The sequence below is a fragment of the Haliotis asinina genome, chromosome 12 (genome assembly GCF_037392515.1).
Source record: "Haliotis asinina isolate JCU_RB_2024 chromosome 12, JCU_Hal_asi_v2, whole genome shotgun sequence".
NCBI classification, from domain to species: domain Eukaryota; kingdom Metazoa; phylum Mollusca; class Gastropoda; order Lepetellida; family Haliotidae; genus Haliotis; species Haliotis asinina.
This window is the reverse complement of record NC_090291.1, coordinates 12,505,895-12,529,013: the sequence shown is the minus strand read 5'-3', so window position 1 is coordinate 12,529,013 and position 23,119 is coordinate 12,505,895. Positions and strand designations below refer to the sequence as shown.

The window sequence follows — 23,119 nt, the reverse complement described above, 5'->3', positions numbered from 1 at the left end:
AGCCGGTCACAAAACATATCCGATGTCATCCATGCTTTCTTGTTAAACCGATATCGGACTTACATTTCTGGATTAAAGTCTCTTCCAAAACATCTGGGACGTCTAGAATTTGCAATGACAAACGGCTTGATTTTGACTGATCCAGTTGAGTTTTGCACACAAGGCGATGGTGATTCTTTCTTTTGATTTCTTTGTGCCTGCCATTTTCTTGTTTGCCAGGTAATGAGTTTACATAGTAAACAAGAGCGAGCTATTGTTTGGATATCGCGGGAATCGGATTATCAGGGTCCGGACTAACGCGGCCTGACAGTATTCTGAAAACAAGTGAGGAATTATGAACTATCTGTCCCATGTGAATAGAATTTGTTGTCCATGCTAAAGTGAAGAGCTTTAAATGAGAGTTCATGTGGGACAGGTATTCTGTACTTGCGTGTTGTGGTTATAATCTTCTTTATATTACTCATAGTCTTCACTTGTGAGAGATTCTAGAAAATGTGTTTTCAGATCTCTATTTAAGACATCAGTTCAGTTGTGTCATAAAATCATGTTAAGCTGTCAAATACTGGAATATCTGGTCCAGACTCGATTACTTGCAGCCGTCAGTGGAAAAAATTGTGAGTGCTGCATTGAAAAACAAGCACATACACATTCACCCTGTCAACCACCAGGTAGGGCGGTGGTTTTGCCTAATGGTTAAAGCATCTGCTTGTCCTGTGTTCAGTCACAGGCAAACTGTAGTGCAAATGGTGTTGTGAAGCATAGAGAATATGATCAGTCTTCTTAAATGACAAAAAGTATTTGGACTATTTCTGCATTGGTATGGATGCATCAATAAACGTTGCGTCCATTGTTAATTTGTATAATTTGCAGCAATTTGTGTCTCGTAAATCCAAGACTCGTTGTAAGTGGTGACTATTTGGATCAGATGGTCTGGCTGACTTCAGAGACTCAATAATGCCCGATGGACTTCAGCAACCCATGCTTGCCATTAAAGGCGACTATGCTTGTCATAAGAGGCAACTAATGTGATCAGGTGGTCAGGCTCACTGACTTGGTTGACACATGTCATTAGTTTCCAATTGTGCAGATCGATGCTCATGTTGTTGGTCACTGGATTGTCTGGTCCAGACTTGATTATTATTGCTGGAATATTGCTGAATGCAGCATAGAACTGAACTCACTCACTCTTAAATGCGAGTGAAGCAAGCAAAGGTTGGCAATATACTTCCCTCGCTTCTTTTCGAAAAATACTTTTCATTTCAAAATATGACATCACCACCATCGAAGGCACACTCCCATTTCCTCCCTTTCTTTGTGCTCTCAGATTTCCAACCCCATATTTATCAGTTACTCTTGTGAAATATTGCCACTCGCGGTATTTAGATTTAGATTTAGATGACATTGCAGAATATTACTAAAAGCGAAGTGAAAACCAACTCACTCACTCAACTGCTAGTTTATTATATCCTGATTATTTACAAGCTGACTTCATTGTCTCCAAATAGCCTCTTCTCTCTGATGTTTTTCACTAAGCAATCTCATGTTGTAGGTGGTTATATTATAGCTGGTAGACACTGTGAAGACTAAGTTGCCTGAAAATATCAATACATTATAGGTCATGCAATATTTAGCGTCATTCACTGGCAGTCACATTTAAATGTCATTGCGAACACCCACCACATCAGCCATCAGTCATTGTTCCTTATGCACGTCGGCTGGCTGGAAGTCAGTAAACAAGATTTGCTAGTTTTTCAGCACTCAGTCCTGAACTATTCCTGAACTTATTAGTTCCCACCAAAATGGAAACCTGCCTTCTGTTCATCCATGGAATTAAATCACTGCAACTTGCCCTGCTTATATGGTTGTATCCATCCAGTAATTAGACTGAATCAGGTTACAGTAAGGACATGTAAAACCATGTTAAAGGCTATGACAAACAATTTTAATTAACTTTCGGCCTGCTGAAACTTTGTCTTGTGATACTGCATGTTTAGCTTTGTCCTTTTTGTGTGAAATTTGAGTCAAATACTCAATTATTTATGTCAAAGTTAATCCTGAATCTTTTGTCTAATGGTGTCGTGATCAATGGTATTTTGGTAATGGATTATCACTCAGTATGAACCCTGTGATCTTGAACTTGCTGTGTCAAATCGCCAGTTGTGTGGGATGTTCCAATAGACACTTGCTATATTTACAACTACCCAAAGAAGTATGTTTTGAAATCCTTGTTCATTAGTGTCTCTCAAGATTTCAAAAATAACTTCAAAGTGAATCCTAAATGTCAAGCTAAAATTATTAAAACACAGTCAGACCAATTTTTTTTTTCTGGTTTACAGATCCACCGGGGTCAAAGTTTTTTGAGAATAAGAAAACAAATAGAAAGGACTTTTCCGCACTCAAAAAATGATAACTTAGTGTTTTCATTGGCCAAAAATGTAAACTTACCAAAAATTGCTTTTAGATTTTGATTTTTATTTATATATGTACTTCATAAACTTCCAACAGTAAAATACTTTTAGTTTGGAAAAGGAATATTGCTTTGGTGATTTTTTTTTTTTTTGATAGCTCTTTCTCCCCCTGCCTTGATATAGGTTTTCCCAAGGTAAAAAATCTGTGAAACAAGAAATATAATTGATCTGGCCTTAAGAACAAGTTAGAATGGCTTTTGTTAGTACAACTAGACTTCTGTACATAAATTTAGATGTAATAATAATTCTGTTTTATGTATTATTCACAGGTAATTTAATGTTATTTGCTCTGTGATGTCTGAAGTCATGATCAGACTGTGATACAAGACTGATGCCTTTAATCTATCAAATGATTTTTCTCATTTTAAGGAGTTTCCGTCTTCAAGATTCGACTGGTTTCTAAATAACTAGTAGAATGCCATTGTCATGAGTCTGTTCATTAATTTTCAAGCTTGACTTGAGCAGACGTTTTCCCCCAATTTGTTTTGAATAGATATGACAGATGAGTCAATATATATGTGAGAATATGTACAGTGTATTATATGTATTAGTAATAACATCATGGTATTGTATGTAGCACTGCTCAACAAAAAGGTCAGGGGGCATGAATATTTTTAAGTGATGTTTGCTTTTTGTTATGAAAAAGGGCACAAAATTTCATACAAATATCACAAAATATGATGACCCCAGATGTAATTTGTTCAATAAGCTGGTATGTACGTAGCTGTCTTTACGTTGGACAAAATGACTAGGTTTCTTTATGGTCTGATTTGTTTTGTTTCAGACATCCGAACAGAAGATGCTGGAAAGGACGATGAGAATAGCTAGGGAGTTTTCTGATCTGATAGTCTATTGCCGAGCCGTCCCATTTAATCCAGAGGGTAACAGAAGGCATCTGTTTTTGTAGTTTAGAAATGTGTTAGAAAAAGGAAATATGGAGCTAGCTGTACGGCTGAAACAGTGTTAGGATGTTAAATTTTAACACTTTAATGTAGGCCTGTGGATTTCTGATGCAAAAAATATATCTTTTTAGGCACTATATTTTTCTTAAAATTGACATTGTATTTCCCTTATTAGTACTATCAGCCCCCAGCAAATAAAAGCTACCATATGATTTATTGTGAAAAAAATATGTATTAAGATTACAATGGAAAATTCAAAAGTTTGGAGGAATTAATGCAACATTGCATAGACTCTTACTCCCACTACTGACTGAACTTTATTTCAAATGAAAGCCATAGAGTTATGTCCCTTGGATCACCCTTTACGAATATCCCATAATGCAACTTGTCATTGAGGCCAGTTTGACACACCTCAACAACACCATGTGGGATAGTTTTCAATATATGAAGCAATTGTTTACATTCCATATGTTGGCAAGTGTTGTCTGTTTGGAATTTGTCCGACTTGAAGTTTCAGTTATCAATTTAAGACAAGTTGTAAGGGGTAGTATATGCTCCAAAACCTTGTGTTATTCTCAGTGAAGGAGCTGAGATCCAGAAATCTGTCTTTTCGTATTCCGAACTTTATTTGCACTGAAACCACTGTCAGTGGAAGTAGAGGTACAGAATTGACATCATAATATATCTTAATACGTGTATACATGTAAACAATGTGCATCAACATCTTCGCCAAGAAGTGAGTACAGATACAAGAGAGAAAAGGAAATAATCAATTGCGAAACATGCAGTTGGGGTTAGATTTTAGAGTAATGGTTTCTAACATTTTGTTAAGTGCATAGAATTTAAATTTTTTCTAGTTTTTGACTATTACAAAATAAGTTTGTTTAAAGAAGTTTAGTTGGGTCTAAAAATATTTTTGAAATAGCTGTTTTCTGTTATTTTCCCAGATTTGACTGTTTAAACAAGTAATGAAGTTCATCATCGAAATCAGTTGATCGTAAATGTCGACAATTTCTTTCTGTACTTGTACTTTTTGTCCTTCTGCCAGTTTCATTACAAACACTTTCTGGAAAATTTAAGAAAATTTCAAAACTTTCACATGATTCATTGGGAAGATGTTGCCATTATAACTTTCCACAGTTGAATGTTGATGTTACAGAGTTTGTTTTTATGTAAATTTTTTAAGATCCTGAGTTTGAAAACTTTCCTATACATTTTCTTTGTACAACAGCTTGTAGACGAGAAGAGATAACTTACATGCTTTTTCCAGATAGCAGTTTTCCTAATTTTAGTTAAAATGCCTAAACAACTCAAAACAGTTATTGATCTCTCGTTTGCAGACATTTGGGGGTCTCTTTTGTTTTTGTAAATTGGCACTATTACCCTTACAACGCCTTGAAATATAAATTAATAAAAACATGCATAGTATTTAATGCATGAATAGTATTTACAGTATACTACTAAATGATAGCTTGAGGTCCTACAAAGCTTTACTGACCATTGTGACATAATCAGTTACTGTGATATCACAATTATATGACATCACTATGATTTGAAATTTGAAACTTGTGATCAGTAATTGGTAAAACTTGATTGTTATGCTATTCAAAGGTAATTTTGAAAGTTGCAGTTTGGGTTTAAAAATAATTAATGATCTATTTTCACTGGTATTTTGCAGAAATCCCTGGTCCGTACTATGAGATGTCCTCATTTCCAGAAACAAAAGTTGAAAAATACATCAACCGCAGCAAAGCCAAGTTTTTCCTCAGATATCCTTTCACAAAATGCCATGTTTGCAAGGATTCTCTAATAAGAATGGGGCAGAAAACATCATCCTAGAGGAGTCCATACTTTTGAACATCAAGTGTTCATTGGCTAGAAACATTGAAAAAAAGTATCATGTCTGAAATGTTGTTATACAATCTATTTATCTTCTTTAAGGTAATGTCATGTGAAAGTCTCGAGGTTTAATAGGCCTTCCGCAACCCATGCTTGCCATGAAAGGCGACTATGTTAGAGGATCGGATGGTTGACACTTGTCACCAGTTCCTAATAGTGCAGTTTGATGCTCATGTTGTTGATCACTGGATTGTATGGTCCACCCTTGATTATCTACAGACTGCTGCCATATAGCTGGAATATTGGTGAATGCAGCTTAAAACTAAACTCATTCACTCACTCTTTAGGGTAATCTTATAAATGACAGATTTCATCGTTGTGTCCCTTGTTGGAGACTGAAACCAGCTGAGGGACATTAATGACAATGACATCTGCTTATTGGAAAACCTTAACTTTGAGAATGCTTACAAATATTTAAGTTTAATGTTTGAAAAGAAAATATGTAAAGTCCCCTGCTTAATTCTATTGCTGGGATGGGACTCCAGAGTACTCATATATAAGAGGATGGTGTTCAATATGAATGACTATACAAGCTCCTTAGCAACGCCACTTACCACCGTAGCCAGCTGAGTCGAGTGTACCCGAAAGGGCAGCGTGTTGACTCATCGAACTACGACCCAGTCCCAATTTGGAACACAGGATCACAGCTCCTGGCTCTCAATTACCAGACCCCAGACAAGGCCATGCAGGTGTACCAGGGGCGCTTCCTGCAGAATGGAAGGTAGGATGTTTTTGCAGTCTTTAACTGAGACATAGGAGAAGGCTTTGTCCACCTGTTTTATAGAATATGACTCATGAGGCATTTAGTCAATTTTCTTGTGCAATTGCAGACTACCGGATAACTTGTGTCACGTCACCCTAACCCCAACGAAAACCCCAAATCTTACACTAACACCTAAACCTTACACAAACCTTAAACCAAACCTTTACCCTAACCTAACCCAAACCCAAACCAAATGTAAACTTGTTTGCTTTCAAAAAGCCACTTTTCTGTACACATTTTTGCTTGATGTCTCCTATTTCTTTTATTCAAAATATCCTTATTGTCATGTTTCTGTAGCAAATTCTTATTTGTGGGTCTAGCATATTCTTATTTTTTGCTGTAACCTATCCCTATTTTTTTGCTATTGCTCACCAATATTTGTTGCTATGACTTATCCTTATTTCCTGTTATAACATATCCTTATTTCTTGCTGTAACTGATCCATGTTTGTGACTGTAGCTGATCCTTATTTGTGCGTCTAGCATATCCATATTTTTTGCAGTAACATGTCATTCATTTTTGCTGTAGCTGATCCATATTTGTGGCTGTAGCTGATCCTTATTTGTATGTCTAGCATATCCTTATTTGTGGATCTAGCATATCCTTATTTGTGCGTCTAGCATATCCGTAGTTTTTGCAGTAACATGTCCTTACTTTTTGCTGTAGCTGATCCTTATTTGTATGTCTAGCATATCCTTATTTGTGGGTCTAGCATATCCTTATTTCTTGCTGTAACAGCCATATTTGTGGCTGTAGCTGATCCTTATTTGTGGGTCTAGCATATCCTTATGTGTGGGTCTAGCATATCCTTATTTCTTGCTGTAACAGCCATATTTGTGGCTGTAGCTTATCCTTATTTGTGTGTCTAGCATATCCTTATTTGTGGGTCTAGCATATCCTTATTTTTTGCTGTAGCCTATCCTTATTTGTTTCTGAGTTTATCCTTATTTTTAGCTTACATCGTCCTTGCCCTTATTGATTGTTGTAGTTTAAACTGTCGCTGTGACACATCCTTGCATGTCACTGTGAAGCAGGGTTGGGTCAGGAGTATGTTAATATCACTGGATATCTAACCTATTGTATCTTGGGGCTGTTCATGATGTAGAACAATGAATTTGAGAATGAAACAAACTTAATCTAAACTCTCAAGGATGTATCTTGCCCACAGTATTGAGTTGAAGTAAGTTAGTAACTTCAGAATGAGGTCTTTCCCTGATCAGAAGCAGCAAAACTGAGAATCATTGAATTAAATCTGAAGTTTCAAAAAGTGAGGCATTTTTTTCTGAGAGGCCGACAGCAAGTGTGTCATGTATGCAGTCTAGAGTCCTTGATGAGGTAAACATTGGTTATATGCTGCCCAGGATCAAAATGATTTCTGTTCCTTAATATTGTGCTCATATCAAGTGTTAACAATAATTTGTAAAATTAATCTGTATTGGTAAATTAGCACTAGAGGCATCCAAGCTAATGGAATGTGCAGGATTAGGATTTCGTAATTTGCCCTAATTGAATTTACGTTGTTATAACTTCCATTCAAAACTTTTAAAACACTTTTAACAATGAAATGGGGGACTGATTTAAGAATTTCCATGTTCCAAGAAATTTATGATTTTACATTAAGTCTCATGCGGACACTTGAACTCAAGTGGAGTTGTGACAATCTCTGGGAAAAGACAACAGATTTTGGGTCTCTTTGTTGCCTGGAGGATTTGCTTAATTTTAAAACATAAGCTATACTTTTCAATGAGGCACTCTGATTTTAGATCTCAAACAAAATTACATGTAAAGGTAATGATCAGATTCATCAGAAGGCTTGATTTCAGAGATTTCCAGGATTTTTCATCCACACTGATTTTCTTAGAAGAAAATAGAGACATATATGTAACAGTGGAAGCTGTTTAAACAGGCACTTATAGGAACTGAGGAAATAATTTGGTTTAGACAGCATGCCGGATAGTAAAGGTGACACTGTTACTTACAACTACTGCTGAACCAGTTTTGTCCCTCCCATATACATTGTTGTATCTTGTGGTTCTCTGAATTACTGCATACGGAAGGAAGATATAACTTTTCTTTGTTGGCAACCATGTAGTTTCAACACAGGATTAATGGTGGACAATACACATCTGGCCGACTCCTTGCCATGTGCCGGATTAGACAGCGCTAATTAGTGTATAAACACATTTGGGCAGCTCATTTCATTCCAAGATCAAGTATTGACAGCTGACAGATTGCAGAGCTTTCAAATGATGGTAAATGTAAAAGCCAATAACAGGAATAAGATTTTATGCTAGTGTTGACAACTTGCCAGATTGGACAGCTGCCGTTTTTGAGAATTTTGACTGTATATGCATCCTTAATATCTCCAGGGTATATGTTTCCATAAATCTCCAATCTATCCCCTTGAAGCATCTACTGCTCAGCCCGATCATTTTATTACCTCCCTTGGCTGTCTCTTTATCTAGGTGTTCAGCATATCATCACAACTCACTTTCACTTTTTAAATTATCTAACCGAATAAACATGGCAACTCAAATCATGCAGAGGAACTCTGAAAGAAAGTTTCAACCTGACAATTTGTCTGTATAATTTCCCCAAAATCTGAGTCACACTGCCAGCAGATCTTCCCAGCTGTGACTGCTGTCTTTGTTGACAATGGCAGACTTGGTTGTGATGGTGTCTAAGCTGATTTGTGGCTTTGAGAATGGTGAGCCAACAAAGGGAGGTAATATAATTATCAAGCCGTAGATGCATTCTGGGTATCGTTGAGATTTATCAGAATGTATATGCTGGAGATATATAGGATAAATATATGTACCAAAATGTTAAATTTGGAATAAAACTTTCTGAGAAAATTACTTGTATAAAGTTCTTGTATTTTTGTTTTCTTCAGTCCCATCTGGGCTCTTAAAACATTCAAATGTGGCAGCCATATCTGTTTACACTTATCAGAGGGGTAAACAAGTCTTTGATCTGGACAATACCAGTTTCCTGACCATCATTTCGTGGAAGCCACGGTGGCTGAGTGGGTTAGAGAGCTGACCTTTGTGTGCTTGTGTTAAGGTGCCTGACAATGACAGTGTAGGTTAAAATCCCAGGAAGGACTTGACCTAATACAACTACAAGAATCTGTACTTAACCTAGAAAATGTAGTCCCAAATTTATGTAACATTTGTTACATTTAACCAGTTTCTAAATGTGTAGCCCATGAAGATACGGGATAGAATTGATCATCAGTAGTCCATGCTTGTTTTAAGAGGTGACTAACGAGATATGGTGGTCAGGCTCTCTGACTTGGTAGACATGTGTCATCAGTTTCCAAATGCCCAGATTGATGTTCATGCAGTTTATCACTGGATTGTCCGATTCTTGATCATTTACAGATTGTCACCATGTCGCTGAAATATTGCTGAGTGCAGCGTAAAACTCACAGGGCTGGATATTGCCCTGAATTTCATATTGCTATATGTTGCAAAAATATGAGAAATACTGCAATATATATTGTGATATACTTAGTGGAAGGTTTCTAAGTGCATACATCATAAATTCATATTGGCTGTCTGTGTACGACAACATCTTCTTACTTGCTGTTAAGCTATACTTTGAGGCTCCCCATTCTCATTGTGTATGGCTGTATGCCAGTGGTCTACAGATATGCAAAATCATATAGAGTCTTAATGTAGAAGGTTTTATTGAAGTACTGAACGACGTTTTGCTAGTATGATGATAAAGGTAATAGTGCAGTATGATTTTCATGTTTCGCGTTGTTTTCTTCACAGAATGCACTTCAGTGCTCTATATTTGTGTCATTACAGTTATGGTAGGTCAATGATTCATTCAGATTCAACTCCAGTATGTACCTGTGACAACATGAACTATTGCAAAAGGAAAGAATAGTATGATTTATGAATGTCGACCTCTTTAATGTAATAACACAGCACTTCGGAGTGTGTACTTGCTGTTGCATGATTTGATGAAATGAAGGAGCAATCATACGCTCAGAAATGTCTTGTTATTGAAGCTGGCATCCATAAATCTTGCTTTTCTTAAAAGTTGGGTCCATTTGAGGACACTCAGTATCTCCAAAATGTCACGTCTGAAATCATTCAACCCCACAAACCTTTTGGAAGAATATTTTGCTCTTTTGGAGCCACTTATAAAGGCACTTTCACTTATAAAATGTTACATGAAACCAACAGAAGTTAATGTATGTTTGGTACTATTACAGCACATTTGGTTGGAAATCAAGGGCAGATAATTCAAAGGGAGTTAACTCGGGATGACCCAATATTGTAATGATTCGCCACTAATGATGCTTGGCATACCTGGAAAAAAGTAGTCAGGGGTCATAATCATTCACATCCAGAATTTTCCATTTGTGTTTAAAAAGCTTCTTTTCAGTCATTTGAAAATGTTTTATCTGGTTTGAATATTGCTGATTGCGGCATCAACTAGGTTCAGCCCTCACACCTTGTCCTCTGGTTTCAGGTGTGGCTATGTTCTGCAGCCAGAGGTGATGAGGAAGGAGTGCTTCAACCCCTACGAGAAGAAGTTCCTCTCCCAGCTGGAAGTAGAGCCTCTTGCACTCACAATCAGTGTAAGTACCCTCTGATTTCTTCTCGTATACCATTCAAAAAGACTAAGGGATGTTGATTTACAAGATTGATAGCGTGTAAATGTTGAAGCCAAGGAGGAAACAGATGAAGAGAAATTCGGGGAAAATGTGAAAATTATTCCATTCTTTTGGAAGTGATTCCTCTGTATGGATATATATGACTTTTTCACATATGCATTGGCATTGGCTAGTGGTATGCACGCAAAATGGGATATCCCCTACTGTTTTGGAATGGTACAGTCATCCCTCACAATAATGCTCTTCGCGATACCTCAGTTTTTCTTAAAATGTGGGGTAATCCATGGCTGCCATAAAAAAGAATTGCTCAGCAATCACACACCTACAGGTCATCGAAAATGGCACATCAACAAATCCGTTGTTGAGCTCTGGTGGATCACTTAAACTAGTGAAATTCAGTGCAGATTGCAATTATCAGTGTTTATCGTGTAGATCCATGGTTTTTCAGATGCTTAAAACATGCAGGTTTTTCTCAATAATAATCAGTCAGTGAAGCATCATAGTAATTTATAAAAGACAACTTTACCAAAAAGACATCGGTTCCCAGTTGCACAGATAGATGCTCTTGTTGTTGATCATGGGATTGTCCACACTCGATAGGCAAAATCCTGAGTGTGACGCTAAACAACAAGCAAGCAAACAAATTGAAGAGACATCAGCATCAGCTTACTCCCATCTCTCACCATGTATTCTCTCTCTGCAGATTATTGGTGCTCGTCACCTGGTGAAGTCAGGGCGTGGCATTGCAAGTCCATTTGTTGAAATTGAAGTCATGGGAATCGAATGTGACAATCAGAAGTTCAAGACAGGAACCAAAGGTAAGATGTCTGATGTGTTCTCCAATAGTTCCTGGAAATGATTCCTGATCAGGAAAGTCCATAGCAACCTGTACTGATTATAAGAGGCGACCAAAGTTATTGGCTCGTATTTAGGTAATTTTCAATCATTGTCAGTCATTGTTTATCATGACCAATATTTTTAATGGATAAATCTTCTTTTAATTCTTTGACAACATTTTGGGGTCATTTCAGACACCTTCATCAGGTGAACTGACATAACTTTTCAGGGTCGTTTCAGTTCATCTGATGAAGGGGCCTGAAATGACCCCAAAACGTTGTCAAAGACTTAAAAGAAGGTTTATCCATAAAAGATCTTGGTCATCTATAACAACTTCTAAATGCTGCTAAAAGACATCATTGTCATCATGTCAAACAGGAATTGTTGGATGTACATATATCACAGGATTGTCGGATCCAGAGTCATTTATTTGCAAGGTGCTGGTATTTTTCGCTTTGATCATTGGATGTCAATCTCAACGGTACATGACATTATTGATCTCAACTCCATGGGGGCCATACAGCTCTTGCCGCCACTAGGCGCACTGAGTTAATAGGACTTTCTCATACTTATGAGGCACCCAATCACTGCTGGGTGGACTGGGACAGTCACAGTACCTTGTGCAGGTTTACTGCAGGTTACTGTACCTGCAGTCTAGTGTTCACATGGCCACCATCTGATCTACCAATAGATTCATGGGTTGTATTAAGTGCACAGGGTTGTGTGTTGTGCATTTGAGGTTGTGAAAACAGTGAAGGAGTATTGTGTGGCATTAAACAACAAATTTGATGAAGGTCGTTCTACAAAGGGGAAGTCCAGTTGCAGCAAAACACTGAACACCACATCATGTGATGAAGTAGTACATGTCATTGTTAGTATTTTAAGACAGGTTTGATGAAAGAACTATTGCCGCACTTTATATATATTCAGTCAACCACACAATTCACTTTTACAAGAACACTTTCTCTGGGCTTTTAAAATCCCAGGGACAAGTCAGTTTTCGTTTCAGGCAATCAGATTATGTTATCTTACTTGTCTGTAGGCTACTAGTTAATTTCCACTTGCTTTATCAGACTGTAGGTAAACGTGGATTTTATTTCATATCTGGTCAAAATGTAGCTATTACATTTCTCAATGATAATGAAGTAGAGTTATCTTTCTTTGCTATTTATCACTTCTCGATAAATAGTCCAGTAAACATTAACATCAAATACCATGTTGATTTATTCTTTTTTAATCAAATCATCATAAAAAAAAATCCACAAAATCAAGGCAAGTGGAAAATTAGTGAGGACAAATTACTTTCTTAAAGTCACTTGCCCTGTAGCAAATATTGTTTTTTCTTTAAAAAAAATTGGAACCCCTGTGACTAAATTGGGTGGTCAGACTTGCAGATTTGGTTGACAAATGCCATTGTATTCAATTGTGTATATCAATGCCTGTGATGTCAGCAATTAAACTGGCTTATTCAGATGCACTTATTTGCAGACTGCCATTATATAGCTAAAACATGGCTGAGTCCAATCAAAACCTACCTTTTCATTTCATCCCTTATAGTATAAAAAAGTTTTTGAAGTTGTGGTCAAACTGTCTTTTGAAATTCAGATTCTTCTGCCCAAGATACTTTTTGATAAGATCTTCAGTAATCCATGCCTGTTCTGACATGCGACTAACAGGATCGTGTGGTCAGACTCGCTGACTTGGTTGACATATGTCATTGTATCCCATTTGCGTTGATTAATGCCCATTGTGCTGATCACAGGATTGGCTGGTCTAGACTTGATTATTTACTGACTGCTGCCCTTTTTGTGGCCGCCATTAAGCGGCTGCAACGATGAACTGGTCTGTGCTATTTTTAATGTCACGCAAGGAAGTATGACTTTGCAAACACGTCGAGGCAGAGCCCAGTCAACACTTACACTGCGGTAAAGCAACGTCTCTTTAATGGGTCAGTTCGATCTCAATTTAAAGGTCACATGCAACGTAAAATACAACTTTGCAGATTCTGGTACCTTTCGGTATGCACTTACCGAAACAAATCATAAAAAATGCTAATTCAACCTATAAAGTTGAAAAAAAACGCGATGAAAAAAAGCCCGCGAAATCGGAGTTCAAACGTTTCACTAAATTCCCCCCAGCGCTGGGGGGAAAACTGGTTTCAACAGCTGTGCTGCGCTTCGCCCATAACGCATGCGCAGTGAATAGGTTCGCGGAACTTGAAACAGTATGCATGCCCAGCGTCTGAGGTCGTGAGCAGTAGTCTAATCTTGGTTGTGTACACAAACAAGTAAATGATCTACTCGTTACGTAAAAAAAACTTGTTGATTGTGGTAAGCAGTTTCGGTCACAGAGAAAGCTCAGTGTCTGGTTTATTCACACCTATATGTCTGCCTGCCTGTCTGCTAAAGACAACATGCAGTACACAGCTTCAATCATTGACCACGAGTAATTTGAACTTAACACCTATCAGAGTATGCGACATAAAGAAAATAAGTTGATTTATGACTCGTGCACCCGAGTCCCGTCTCTGCCACATTATGTAATTAGGCACGTGTGATACACATGACGTTTTTATGTCTGTGGGTTGCAAACAAACTACATTCACTTTTTTCGGATGACTGGATCTGACGGAAACTGGTGCAAACTCTTGTCAGTTTCAAGTCCTGCCTTGTACTTGGACGAATGACAGATTCCAGCCATCGAGCGCAAATTCGGAGAACATGTATTTTCAAAACCCAACATCTCTATATACATTCTTCATGGATAACGACTTGTTTTAGTGTGTATGATTTTGTTTGACAACAGTATATGAATCCATACTGAAACGACGCATAAAGTACACAAAAAGAAGTTGTTATCCATAAAGAATCTTACTTTCTTGTGACTAGCCATACCAGGGAGCCTATATAGAGATTATAGAGTATCCCTGGCCATACTTATAAAATGCCCATGAAACAGATCATCTGTCTGTACACACAATGAACCATCAGCAGATCAGCAAATGAAACAGCCAATCAGAATCCGTCGTTACACTTGAGTGCACATCCAGGTACTAAGACTGGGTTCGGTCTCCCGAGGGCTTCGTTTCGGGGGAAGTAAGCCCAAGTACAAAATATTGCACTTTTGAATCGCGATTGTACGCTTATAATTTTGTCTATTTGTTTTTTTAAAAGCAGCAATGTATATTATATGTCATGAATAAGTGATAAATGTGTTTTAATTACGTTCGATTTTTTGGCTGCATGTGACCTTTAAGAATGTCTGATATCGTGTAAGACAAACACAGAATGTGAAAAAAATATATAAAGTACAAAAGTTTAAAGCAATGATCAGGTAACGTCAGTATCATGTGCACTTTGTGGTAAGTCATGCAATTGAAATTTTACATGAAAACGGAAAGCCTTTTAACGCACATGTATTTAATGTGACACTTATAGTCCGCACGTATCTTATAAAGCATGTGTTCTGAACTTGAACTTGCATGTATTTTCAAATTTTTCATTTGAGGGCATGTAAATACTTTCAAAGATATTCCCCTAATGTTGTCTGTTTTTATTATGATTTTATGTTTCGAGGAACATTGCCAGTATTATTTATTCATATAAAGTTTATGTCAAGATTTGGATGAGTAATATCTAACTGAATACTCAGAAATGACCACTTACTTTTTAATGATGTAATACATCATTAGTAGGACTGTATTGTACATTATGTTAAACTTAATGTACTCTAACCTTCATTTTATATCCCAAATGTAAGACTGAATCAGGATTTTGTTTTGGGGATGGCCATCAGAAAAGGAACTGAACGTATCTGAAGAAAAGTTATAAAAATAAAATAATTACATTTCGATTTAGCCAATGTCACTCGACTGCCTACAATAGGTTATCACTTTTTCAATATATACTTTTTCACTCCTGTTAAACACTAGAGCCTTTATGTTTTTGTGAAAAAAAGAAATACTGACAATAAAGTAATTCTTTACAGCTGTGTACAGCAACAATACATGAATGGTAAAGTAATTATGTAATTAGGGTAAGTTAATCACATAACGTAAATATTAAGTGAAGATGTATGCAATTCTGTGGCACAGCTTTACCCTACTGTACAGCCCTGTACTGCATGAATAACAAAATATCTGACGTTTCGTTTCAATATATCTGATTTTCAGATGGGATAACCTACTGTGCCACTAATTATCTTGATAAGCACATACCACACTGCTATCAGATGGGTGAAAATTGATCTGATTAACAAGTGACATCCAAATATGACGACGATCTCAATTCACATGAAACCTATGGAGATGATAGAGAAACAGACAGGGACAGTCCTTCTGTGGCATTTTTATCGACAGTAAAGAGTGATCCTTTTTGGATCCTTTCACAGCACAAATTGTCCCTGATCCACATTCATAATATAAGGTCTACTTTTGTCCTTAGGCATATTTTCGAAAAAAAACAGCAAGTTCCCAGATGACAAACGTCAGTTTCACTTTGCAGCTGCTTAATGGCAGACGACACTAACGCCACCACAAAGCAGGATAACTGAGGGTGGCACGAAGCACTGCTGCGTAGAAAGGTCTATACCGGGAATATTTCTGAGTGTGGTGAAAACAAGGCTCTGACTCTCTCATAAAGTTCTTCCGTCTTGTGATTGCACTTTGAAAAATGTTTTTACAAAGTTCTCAGTTCAAATTTTAGAAACTTAACAAAAATACAATCTGAATGTCAAATATGTGTTGCTAGTACTCCTTGTCAGCTTTAATAATAAATATCAAGTTATCAAGTTGAAGTGAAAAATGATGATTTTTGGCGGAATTTGTCCTACCACCCACATCTGCTGTCTTTGAGAACCCTTCATGCTAACCTTTTCAAGGTATCATAATCAGAAACTACATTTAGACTCACGTTCCCAGTCAGGTTATCAGGGTTCTGATTGGTTCGATGAAAGGTCATGTTGACCTTACCTGTAATGGGATATTGTCAGTTCCATGTGGACCTGAAACATGATCCAATATAATGAGACTGAACATTGTTTAAATTTGGAACCACAATCAAATCAATCAGAAAATGGGATTTTAAAATGCCACACTGCCTTTGATAACACAAGCAATATAACACCTTGATGGACGAATTAAGAGGAAATGTTAACCTTTGAAAAGTACTTGTTGTCAAATCATTCTGTCACGTATTCTGCTGCACCTGCCATCGAACATTATCAGCAGCAATGACGAGTCATCTCTTACTGTACAATTGATTTAGTTGTCTGTTTCCATAGCAATTGAACTGGGTAAGGAAATGTAGAAATGTCATTTTGCCTCGTTTTGTGAAATTGAACTTATTATGTGAATACAACATTGATGTTTATGTGCCAAGTATTACCTTTGTCTCGGTCATGTTATGGTTTTTATGAATGTTATGTCATAGCATATGTGCCATCCCAGTTTTGGGTGAGAGTTGAGTTCTGCGTGTTTCAGTTGACAATGGTTTGAATCCGGTGTGGAGTGAAGGGTGTATGTTTGATATCTACTGCCCCGAAATGGCGCTCATCAGGTTTGCTGTCATGGATGAAGACATCTTTGGAGACCCCAACTTTCTTGGACAGGCTACTTTCCCTGTACCAGGCCTTCGCTCAGGTGAGAAACACGGTGGCATCCATCAGATCAGACATAGAGACGGGAAGGGATCATGACCCAGGATACTCATAAGGGAGAGGGCGCACAGGGAGGGGTTTGGTGACGTGAGTCTGATCAGACAGAGAAAATGGGGGAACATAACCCAGTCCAGACATGGAGAGGGAGTGTGACATCACTCACATCAGAAACAGAGAGGGTGAGGGGACGTGTCATGGGATAGACATAGAGTGGGAGGGGAATGGGAGACATCAGCCTTGTCAGATTAACTCAGGTTAGTCAGGGAGAGGAGGAGGGGAACATGACCCAAATCGTACAAGGAGAATTATCAGGGGACATGACCTAGGTAGGGGGGCATTGGGCAGATGACTCAAATACATTTGAAATGGTAGTTTGATTAAGCCTTCGATTCAGTTGATTTATTGTTCTCGAGAGAACAAAGCCGTTTGAATGGAGAAATGAACATGACATAAGTTTGTAAAGTACAGTAATTGTGTAGTGTGTACTTTTTTCATTAGACTTGAAATATATGATAACATCCACGTGAGAAAACGTTATGTTCATGAAATAATTATGCTGTGTGTCATAGGATTCCGGAGCATTCCCCTGAAGAATGGCTTCAGTGAAGAACTGGAACTGGCAGCACTAATGGTCAGCATCGACATGAGGAACCCCAAGGTCAGTCACGTAAATGCTCGCATACTCTCCAAACTTAAGTGCCTTACTTACCAATGTTGTTCTAGATTTACTCAGGAATGTGTCAATGTGAAGACTTCTCATAACTTGCATTGGATGTTTTACAGGAGGGTGAGGAGAGCGACATCTACGCCTCCATCCAGCAGCTGTGTGATGAATCAGACAACCTGGAGGCCGTGATCGAGGACCTGGACCGACGCGGGGATAAGGAGTCGGCCAACATCAAGCGGGTTGAGCTGGAGGAGACAAAGGGTCTGCTGCTGGCCAAGAGGGAGGAGCGGAGGATGAGAAAGTAAGTCATCCCCAAGCCAAGGAATGCCTGGATCGGGGGATTCCTGGTTGGAATGATTCTTGGATCAGGGAATGTAGACATTCCTTGAATGGGGGATATTTGGATCAAGGATTCCTTTTGGGAGAGTTTGAGAGTAATGTTGACATTTTACTTCATCTTAAACTATGACCTTCACTTTCATTTCTTTATAAGTTTGATTTGATAACATGTGCTGGGGGATTATGTCACCATAGTGACAATGCTTGTTGTATCTTGATCTGGAAACTCATGGATGGAGGGATTCATGGCATCCTGGATCTGAATTGGGAGACTCCTTGATCGGGGACTATAATACATTATTCGGATAAAAAAGGTTCTGCTTGGGAGCATTTGTTGTACAAGCTGACCAGGTTGTCTTCTGTTGTTAATTTGAGTTGAGCTTTTGAGGATTGAGGTTAAAATTAGTCCACAGTAGTTAGAGGCATTGATGCTTGTTGTGTAAGGTATCAATATGGGATCAACATTTTCATATGCTAACTGCATGGATTCACTAGATTCTCTGTCCAGAGTCAGTCAATTACAGACCAGTCTAATTTGCCTTCTAATAGGTCCCAGTGACCTACCTATTCTGTGTGTACAAGTTCTTGCTAGGACTTCATTTTAAGAGATGTGGAGCCAATTTCTGGTGTTGCTGGCCACTCAATAGCTATATTGCGGCCTCAGTGATATTCCTCCAATATTGTTACAAGCAGCATAAAACTATACTAGTCACAAGTCATTGAAAGCAGCTTTGAACCAAACTCATTCACTTACACATGTTCTAATGATCATAGTTTATGTAGTCAAATGTTGTGCAGTTTACTTGTCTCAATTATTTTACAAGGGGGATTGGGGTAGCCATGTGATTAAAGCATAGGCTCATCACACATAAGACCTGGGTTCGATACCCCACATGGACATGATGTAGGAAGCCCAATTCTGGTCTCCCCACCATCATTTTGCTTGGATATTGCTAAAAACAGCGTAAACATATACTCACTCACTATTTACAGTGACAACATATTTGTACTTCCAGATCTGCCATCAGACATCAAATCATCTACAGACGCCAGTCTAACAACTGAAAGAAGCAGCCATGTTTGTTGTATCATAGGAACCACAGCTGTGTACAGCGGTCAGCCGAGTATGCATAGATTATGTCATGTATATATGGGTCAATCCGTTATGTCCATTTATATAATATAGTATTCCTTGTGCAGAATATCCCATTTTGATGCCTCAAGTGTTCCTTACCAATGTTCATTATAATATCTGATCACCAGTGTGATACACATGCATGTTTAGGGCTGATGTTTCATGTTGGTTTGGCCCAGACCATGATAGCTACATGCAATTGCAAGGCTGTTAGAGTGAAAAATGCACCAAAACAGCTAGAGTCTGGTATGACCTTTACACAGCTTGCCTTAGGTCCGAGATTTAGAAGGAAGGGAAGTCACACGTGTGACCAGTCCAAGGAACATGTGACATGTGATCTGGTTTTTGATTGGATGAAATGGCCTCTCATTGTGATCATGGAGATGAAGTATCTTCATTTGTCCAGTCGCATGTTGATATCGGTCATAGTCAGATGAAGTTACATTTGCATGATAATACTTTTGGAAGCTCAGTGCAACAGGAGCTGGTTGATCTTTCATATGTGTTATGTATTGTGTAGACGAATGTTTTTGTCCAGAGTTGGGTACTGACATTTAGTGGGTTAAGGAAGATAGTCCCATTAATCACATGTATAGGGCTGCATCACAAATATTAACTCAGGGGTGGATCCAGTGGTGGGGTGTGCAACCCCCTCTTTCCTCAATTTTTATTCTCTGGAGGATTTCCCCCAAACCTTTGGACTTCAAGATATATGTGCAAAATCACCCCCCAAAGACCCCTCTCCAAAGTCTGGGATCCGCCCCTGTAAACATGAATGAACCATCATTGAATGAGATTCAGATGTCAAGTAACCAATGTACCCATAGATTTAGTTTAGAAATGGTCAGTCATGTTGTTTGACCTTAAACTAATACTAACCTACACAATCTTAGGCAAGGTCTTTAAATCTGATTTTGCACAGAAGTTTAAAAAAACAAATAGTGAAGTTTGTGCCAATGGATCTTAAACCTTAATCCTAAAAAACATAAACTAATCGTATATTGTCCATTCTCATGCAGTCTTTGAAACCGATGTTTTTATGGCCTTTATGGCATATGGTTAATAGGTCTTAGTAATGGGACAATGTATAAGCTGAAAAGAGGAAGGTTGAGTGTTATAAGGATGGATTAGTTAAGGATTAATAACAACCCCCTTGGACTCGAGAGAGCAGACCTAAAGATTTGCACTGGTTATATTTATAGCAAGGACGTCTGCAGTGGCCCCTGGCAAGACCAGTGGGATATGAGTTCAGTGATAATGCTACATATGAACTGTGGAACCATCTTTGTATGCAAGTTCCTGTTTACTACATAATGGATATCCTACAGTATGTTGTTCATCCGACACACTAGATGCTAATGTCTTTACAGTCATTCAAAGTCAAGACTTTTTAGATAATTTACAAGTGTTTCTAATCTGAAAAGTGTGAAAAGCGATTATTGTTTGAAATTGTAGCTATTTGCTGAAATGCAAGTCATGAAAAATATGTTGATACAAAAGGTTAGATTGTGAGACAACATGCCTAATTAACAAAGCTCACTTTGGAACATTGAGAATTGTTTGTGTTCATGTTTTTTCACTTACTGTCCAGGATTTATCACAAAAAAGTCCCTAAACCAAGAAGATGTTATAGAAGTCTGGTCCAGCTGTATTTTTACATCTGTGTTCATCAATAAGCTGAGTCTCATATAACTCAGTGTCCCATGTCCATAATATTATGTCTTCATTGTTTTACTATGCTTGAAAAGTTACTTTAGCAAGCAACTGAGATATTGCTGATGCGACTAAATCATTATTTACTCGCTCACTCATTAAATAGATGATTGTTTGAAAGTGATAAATATTGTTGAAATGAAACCTTGCAAACAATAGAAGTATTATGTCATGATCATTTCAGAAATGGTCCAAGCTTCTCACATGTGCCATAGTTAAGGACACAGTCTTTTAATTTTCATTAATACCTATCAAAATTACATATTTTCATCCGCATTTGACAATAAGAATGTGTGAAATGTCATTGTAATGTATCTGCATCTGTCATATTAACTATTAACAAATGTGATCTGCATGAAGCTCAGATGATTTATTAGTGAAAGAACAAATATAGCAATGTTCAGGGTATTACTCATAATCTTCACTTTTGAAAAATTGTAGAAAAATGTGTTTTCATATCTCTGTTGGAAACATCAGTTCATTTGTGTCATAAAATCATGTGAAGCTGTCGAATGCTGGTTTGTCTGGTCCAGAATTGATTCCTTGCAGCATTCAGTGGATATATTTATAGATGTTGCATTAAAAAACAAGCACATACACATTCACCCTGTCAACCACCAGTTAGAGGCTGTGGTTTAGTCTAGTGGTTCAAGCGTTTGCTCATTATGCCACGCTCCAATTTCAGTGGGTACACATGGGTACAATGTGTGAAGTCAATTTCTGGTGTCATCTCTCTCTCTTCTCTCCCATCTGCTGTAATATTGCTGAATGCCACAATGAGCCATACTCTTTCGCTCAGGATTCATGGTGACAGTAAATTGATGAGAATAGGTGGCAGTGAGAGGGGATTAGAATGAAAATCTAATGATTATATGTCATGACCAGAGTGTTCAAGGTTTATGTTTTTGTCCTTGATGGATATTCATTATGCGAATATGTGTTTATCATCCCACTGTATGTTAGGATTCAAAGTGGATTATTGACCCAACCCTCTCACCCAGTAGGATGGTAGTCATGTTCCAAATTAGTCAACCTTCATCTCTTTATGCTGATCAGGACCAACAGATTCTCTAGTTGCCTTAATCCATGGATGACTTTTGCGATAGTTTGCCAAATATTTGTCATTGTTTTGTTGCTTTTGGGGGTTTTTAGGGGTTGTTTTTTTAATGCATAGCTAGAAGTCTGAAGTTTGGACCAGGTGTATTCTCTGTGTTGCTGTTTTTTGTGAACTGGTTTCTTTTCATTATCTCATGGCTTCCAACAATCTTACAAATATGTTGTATAGTACTACAGAACAGGATGTTTCTAGTTTCTTTGAGCGTCATTTTAAAACATGGGAAGTACAACATGGAACAAACTTTATGGATAACATGCAGGTATGCTTGACAAGGGTACAAGAATATGTACTGAAACATCCCAATCAAGAATAGAAGTTTGGATCCATAAAGTTTGTTCTATAAGGTCACTCAGCTTTTGCTGAAGGAAGTATATACAGTTGGTTTTGGACAATTTGGAGGGTATCAAGATGTTTACACATCAATACAATCAGTTTTTTGTGATTCATAAGGCAGTAGTTTGATTTTTCTTTGCATTGAAACTGTTGTAATTCATCTTGGAGAGCAAGAGTCAGTATTGAAACCATGTTAAGTAATTAATTAGTAGTGAAACCGTGGTTACAGTTTGCAAATCATAGTGAAAGGGTGATAATTGTATTATGCATAGTGAAACCATAATAACACTATTGTGTATAGTAAACCATCGTTGCCATTTTGGAAACATGTAATTTTTATCTTAATCGGGCCTGCACATCTTTCTTCTGCCAAAAATGTCTGCTTGAAGAATTGGTACATAATCATTAAGCTACAATTCTGAAAACAGACCCATCATCATAACAAATGAATACAAAATGGAAGCCTGAGAATATTTCAGTTGAAACAATGGCTTTTATGGTTTTCTGTGCAAAGTAGTTACGTTTAGAGTGTGGGGGATCATCACTATGGGGTGTTAAGGATAAGACTTACCATTATCAGAGCCATATGATGACGTTGAGAAACGGATCCCCGGTGCCATTGTACATTGCAGTTCCTGTCTTTCACGTGACCTGTTGC

The 23,119-nt window shown here is 37.7% G+C and overlaps 1 protein-coding gene across 2 annotated transcripts in view; it reads left to right on the top strand.

The window, feature by feature from the left end:
- The window catches only part of LOC137257711 (1-phosphatidylinositol 4,5-bisphosphate phosphodiesterase gamma-1-like), a 73,928-nt gene extending 51,185 nt beyond the window's left edge, over window positions 1–22,743 (top strand). Inside the window, exons 25-33 of one of the 2 annotated variants that reach the window (XM_067795105.1) lie at window positions 3,253–3,349; window positions 5,049–5,139; window positions 5,820–5,990; window positions 10,521–10,629; window positions 11,369–11,483; window positions 16,982–17,140; window positions 17,727–17,815; window positions 17,941–18,125; window positions 19,180–22,743. In XM_067795105.1, coding sequence (XP_067651206.1) covers window positions 3,253–3,349; window positions 5,049–5,139; window positions 5,820–5,990; window positions 10,521–10,629; window positions 11,369–11,483; window positions 16,982–17,140; window positions 17,727–17,815; window positions 17,941–18,125; window positions 19,180–19,228 — 1,065 coding nt within the window. In that variant the 3' untranslated portion in view covers window positions 19,229–22,743. Of the gene's footprint in view, window positions 1–3,252; window positions 3,350–5,048; window positions 5,140–5,814; window positions 5,991–10,520; window positions 10,630–11,368; window positions 11,484–16,981; window positions 17,141–17,726; window positions 17,816–17,940; window positions 18,126–19,179 lie in introns of both variants that reach the window. The other variant, XM_067795106.1, reaches the window with a different exon arrangement.
- The last annotated feature ends 376 nt before the right edge of the window (window positions 22,744–23,119 follow it).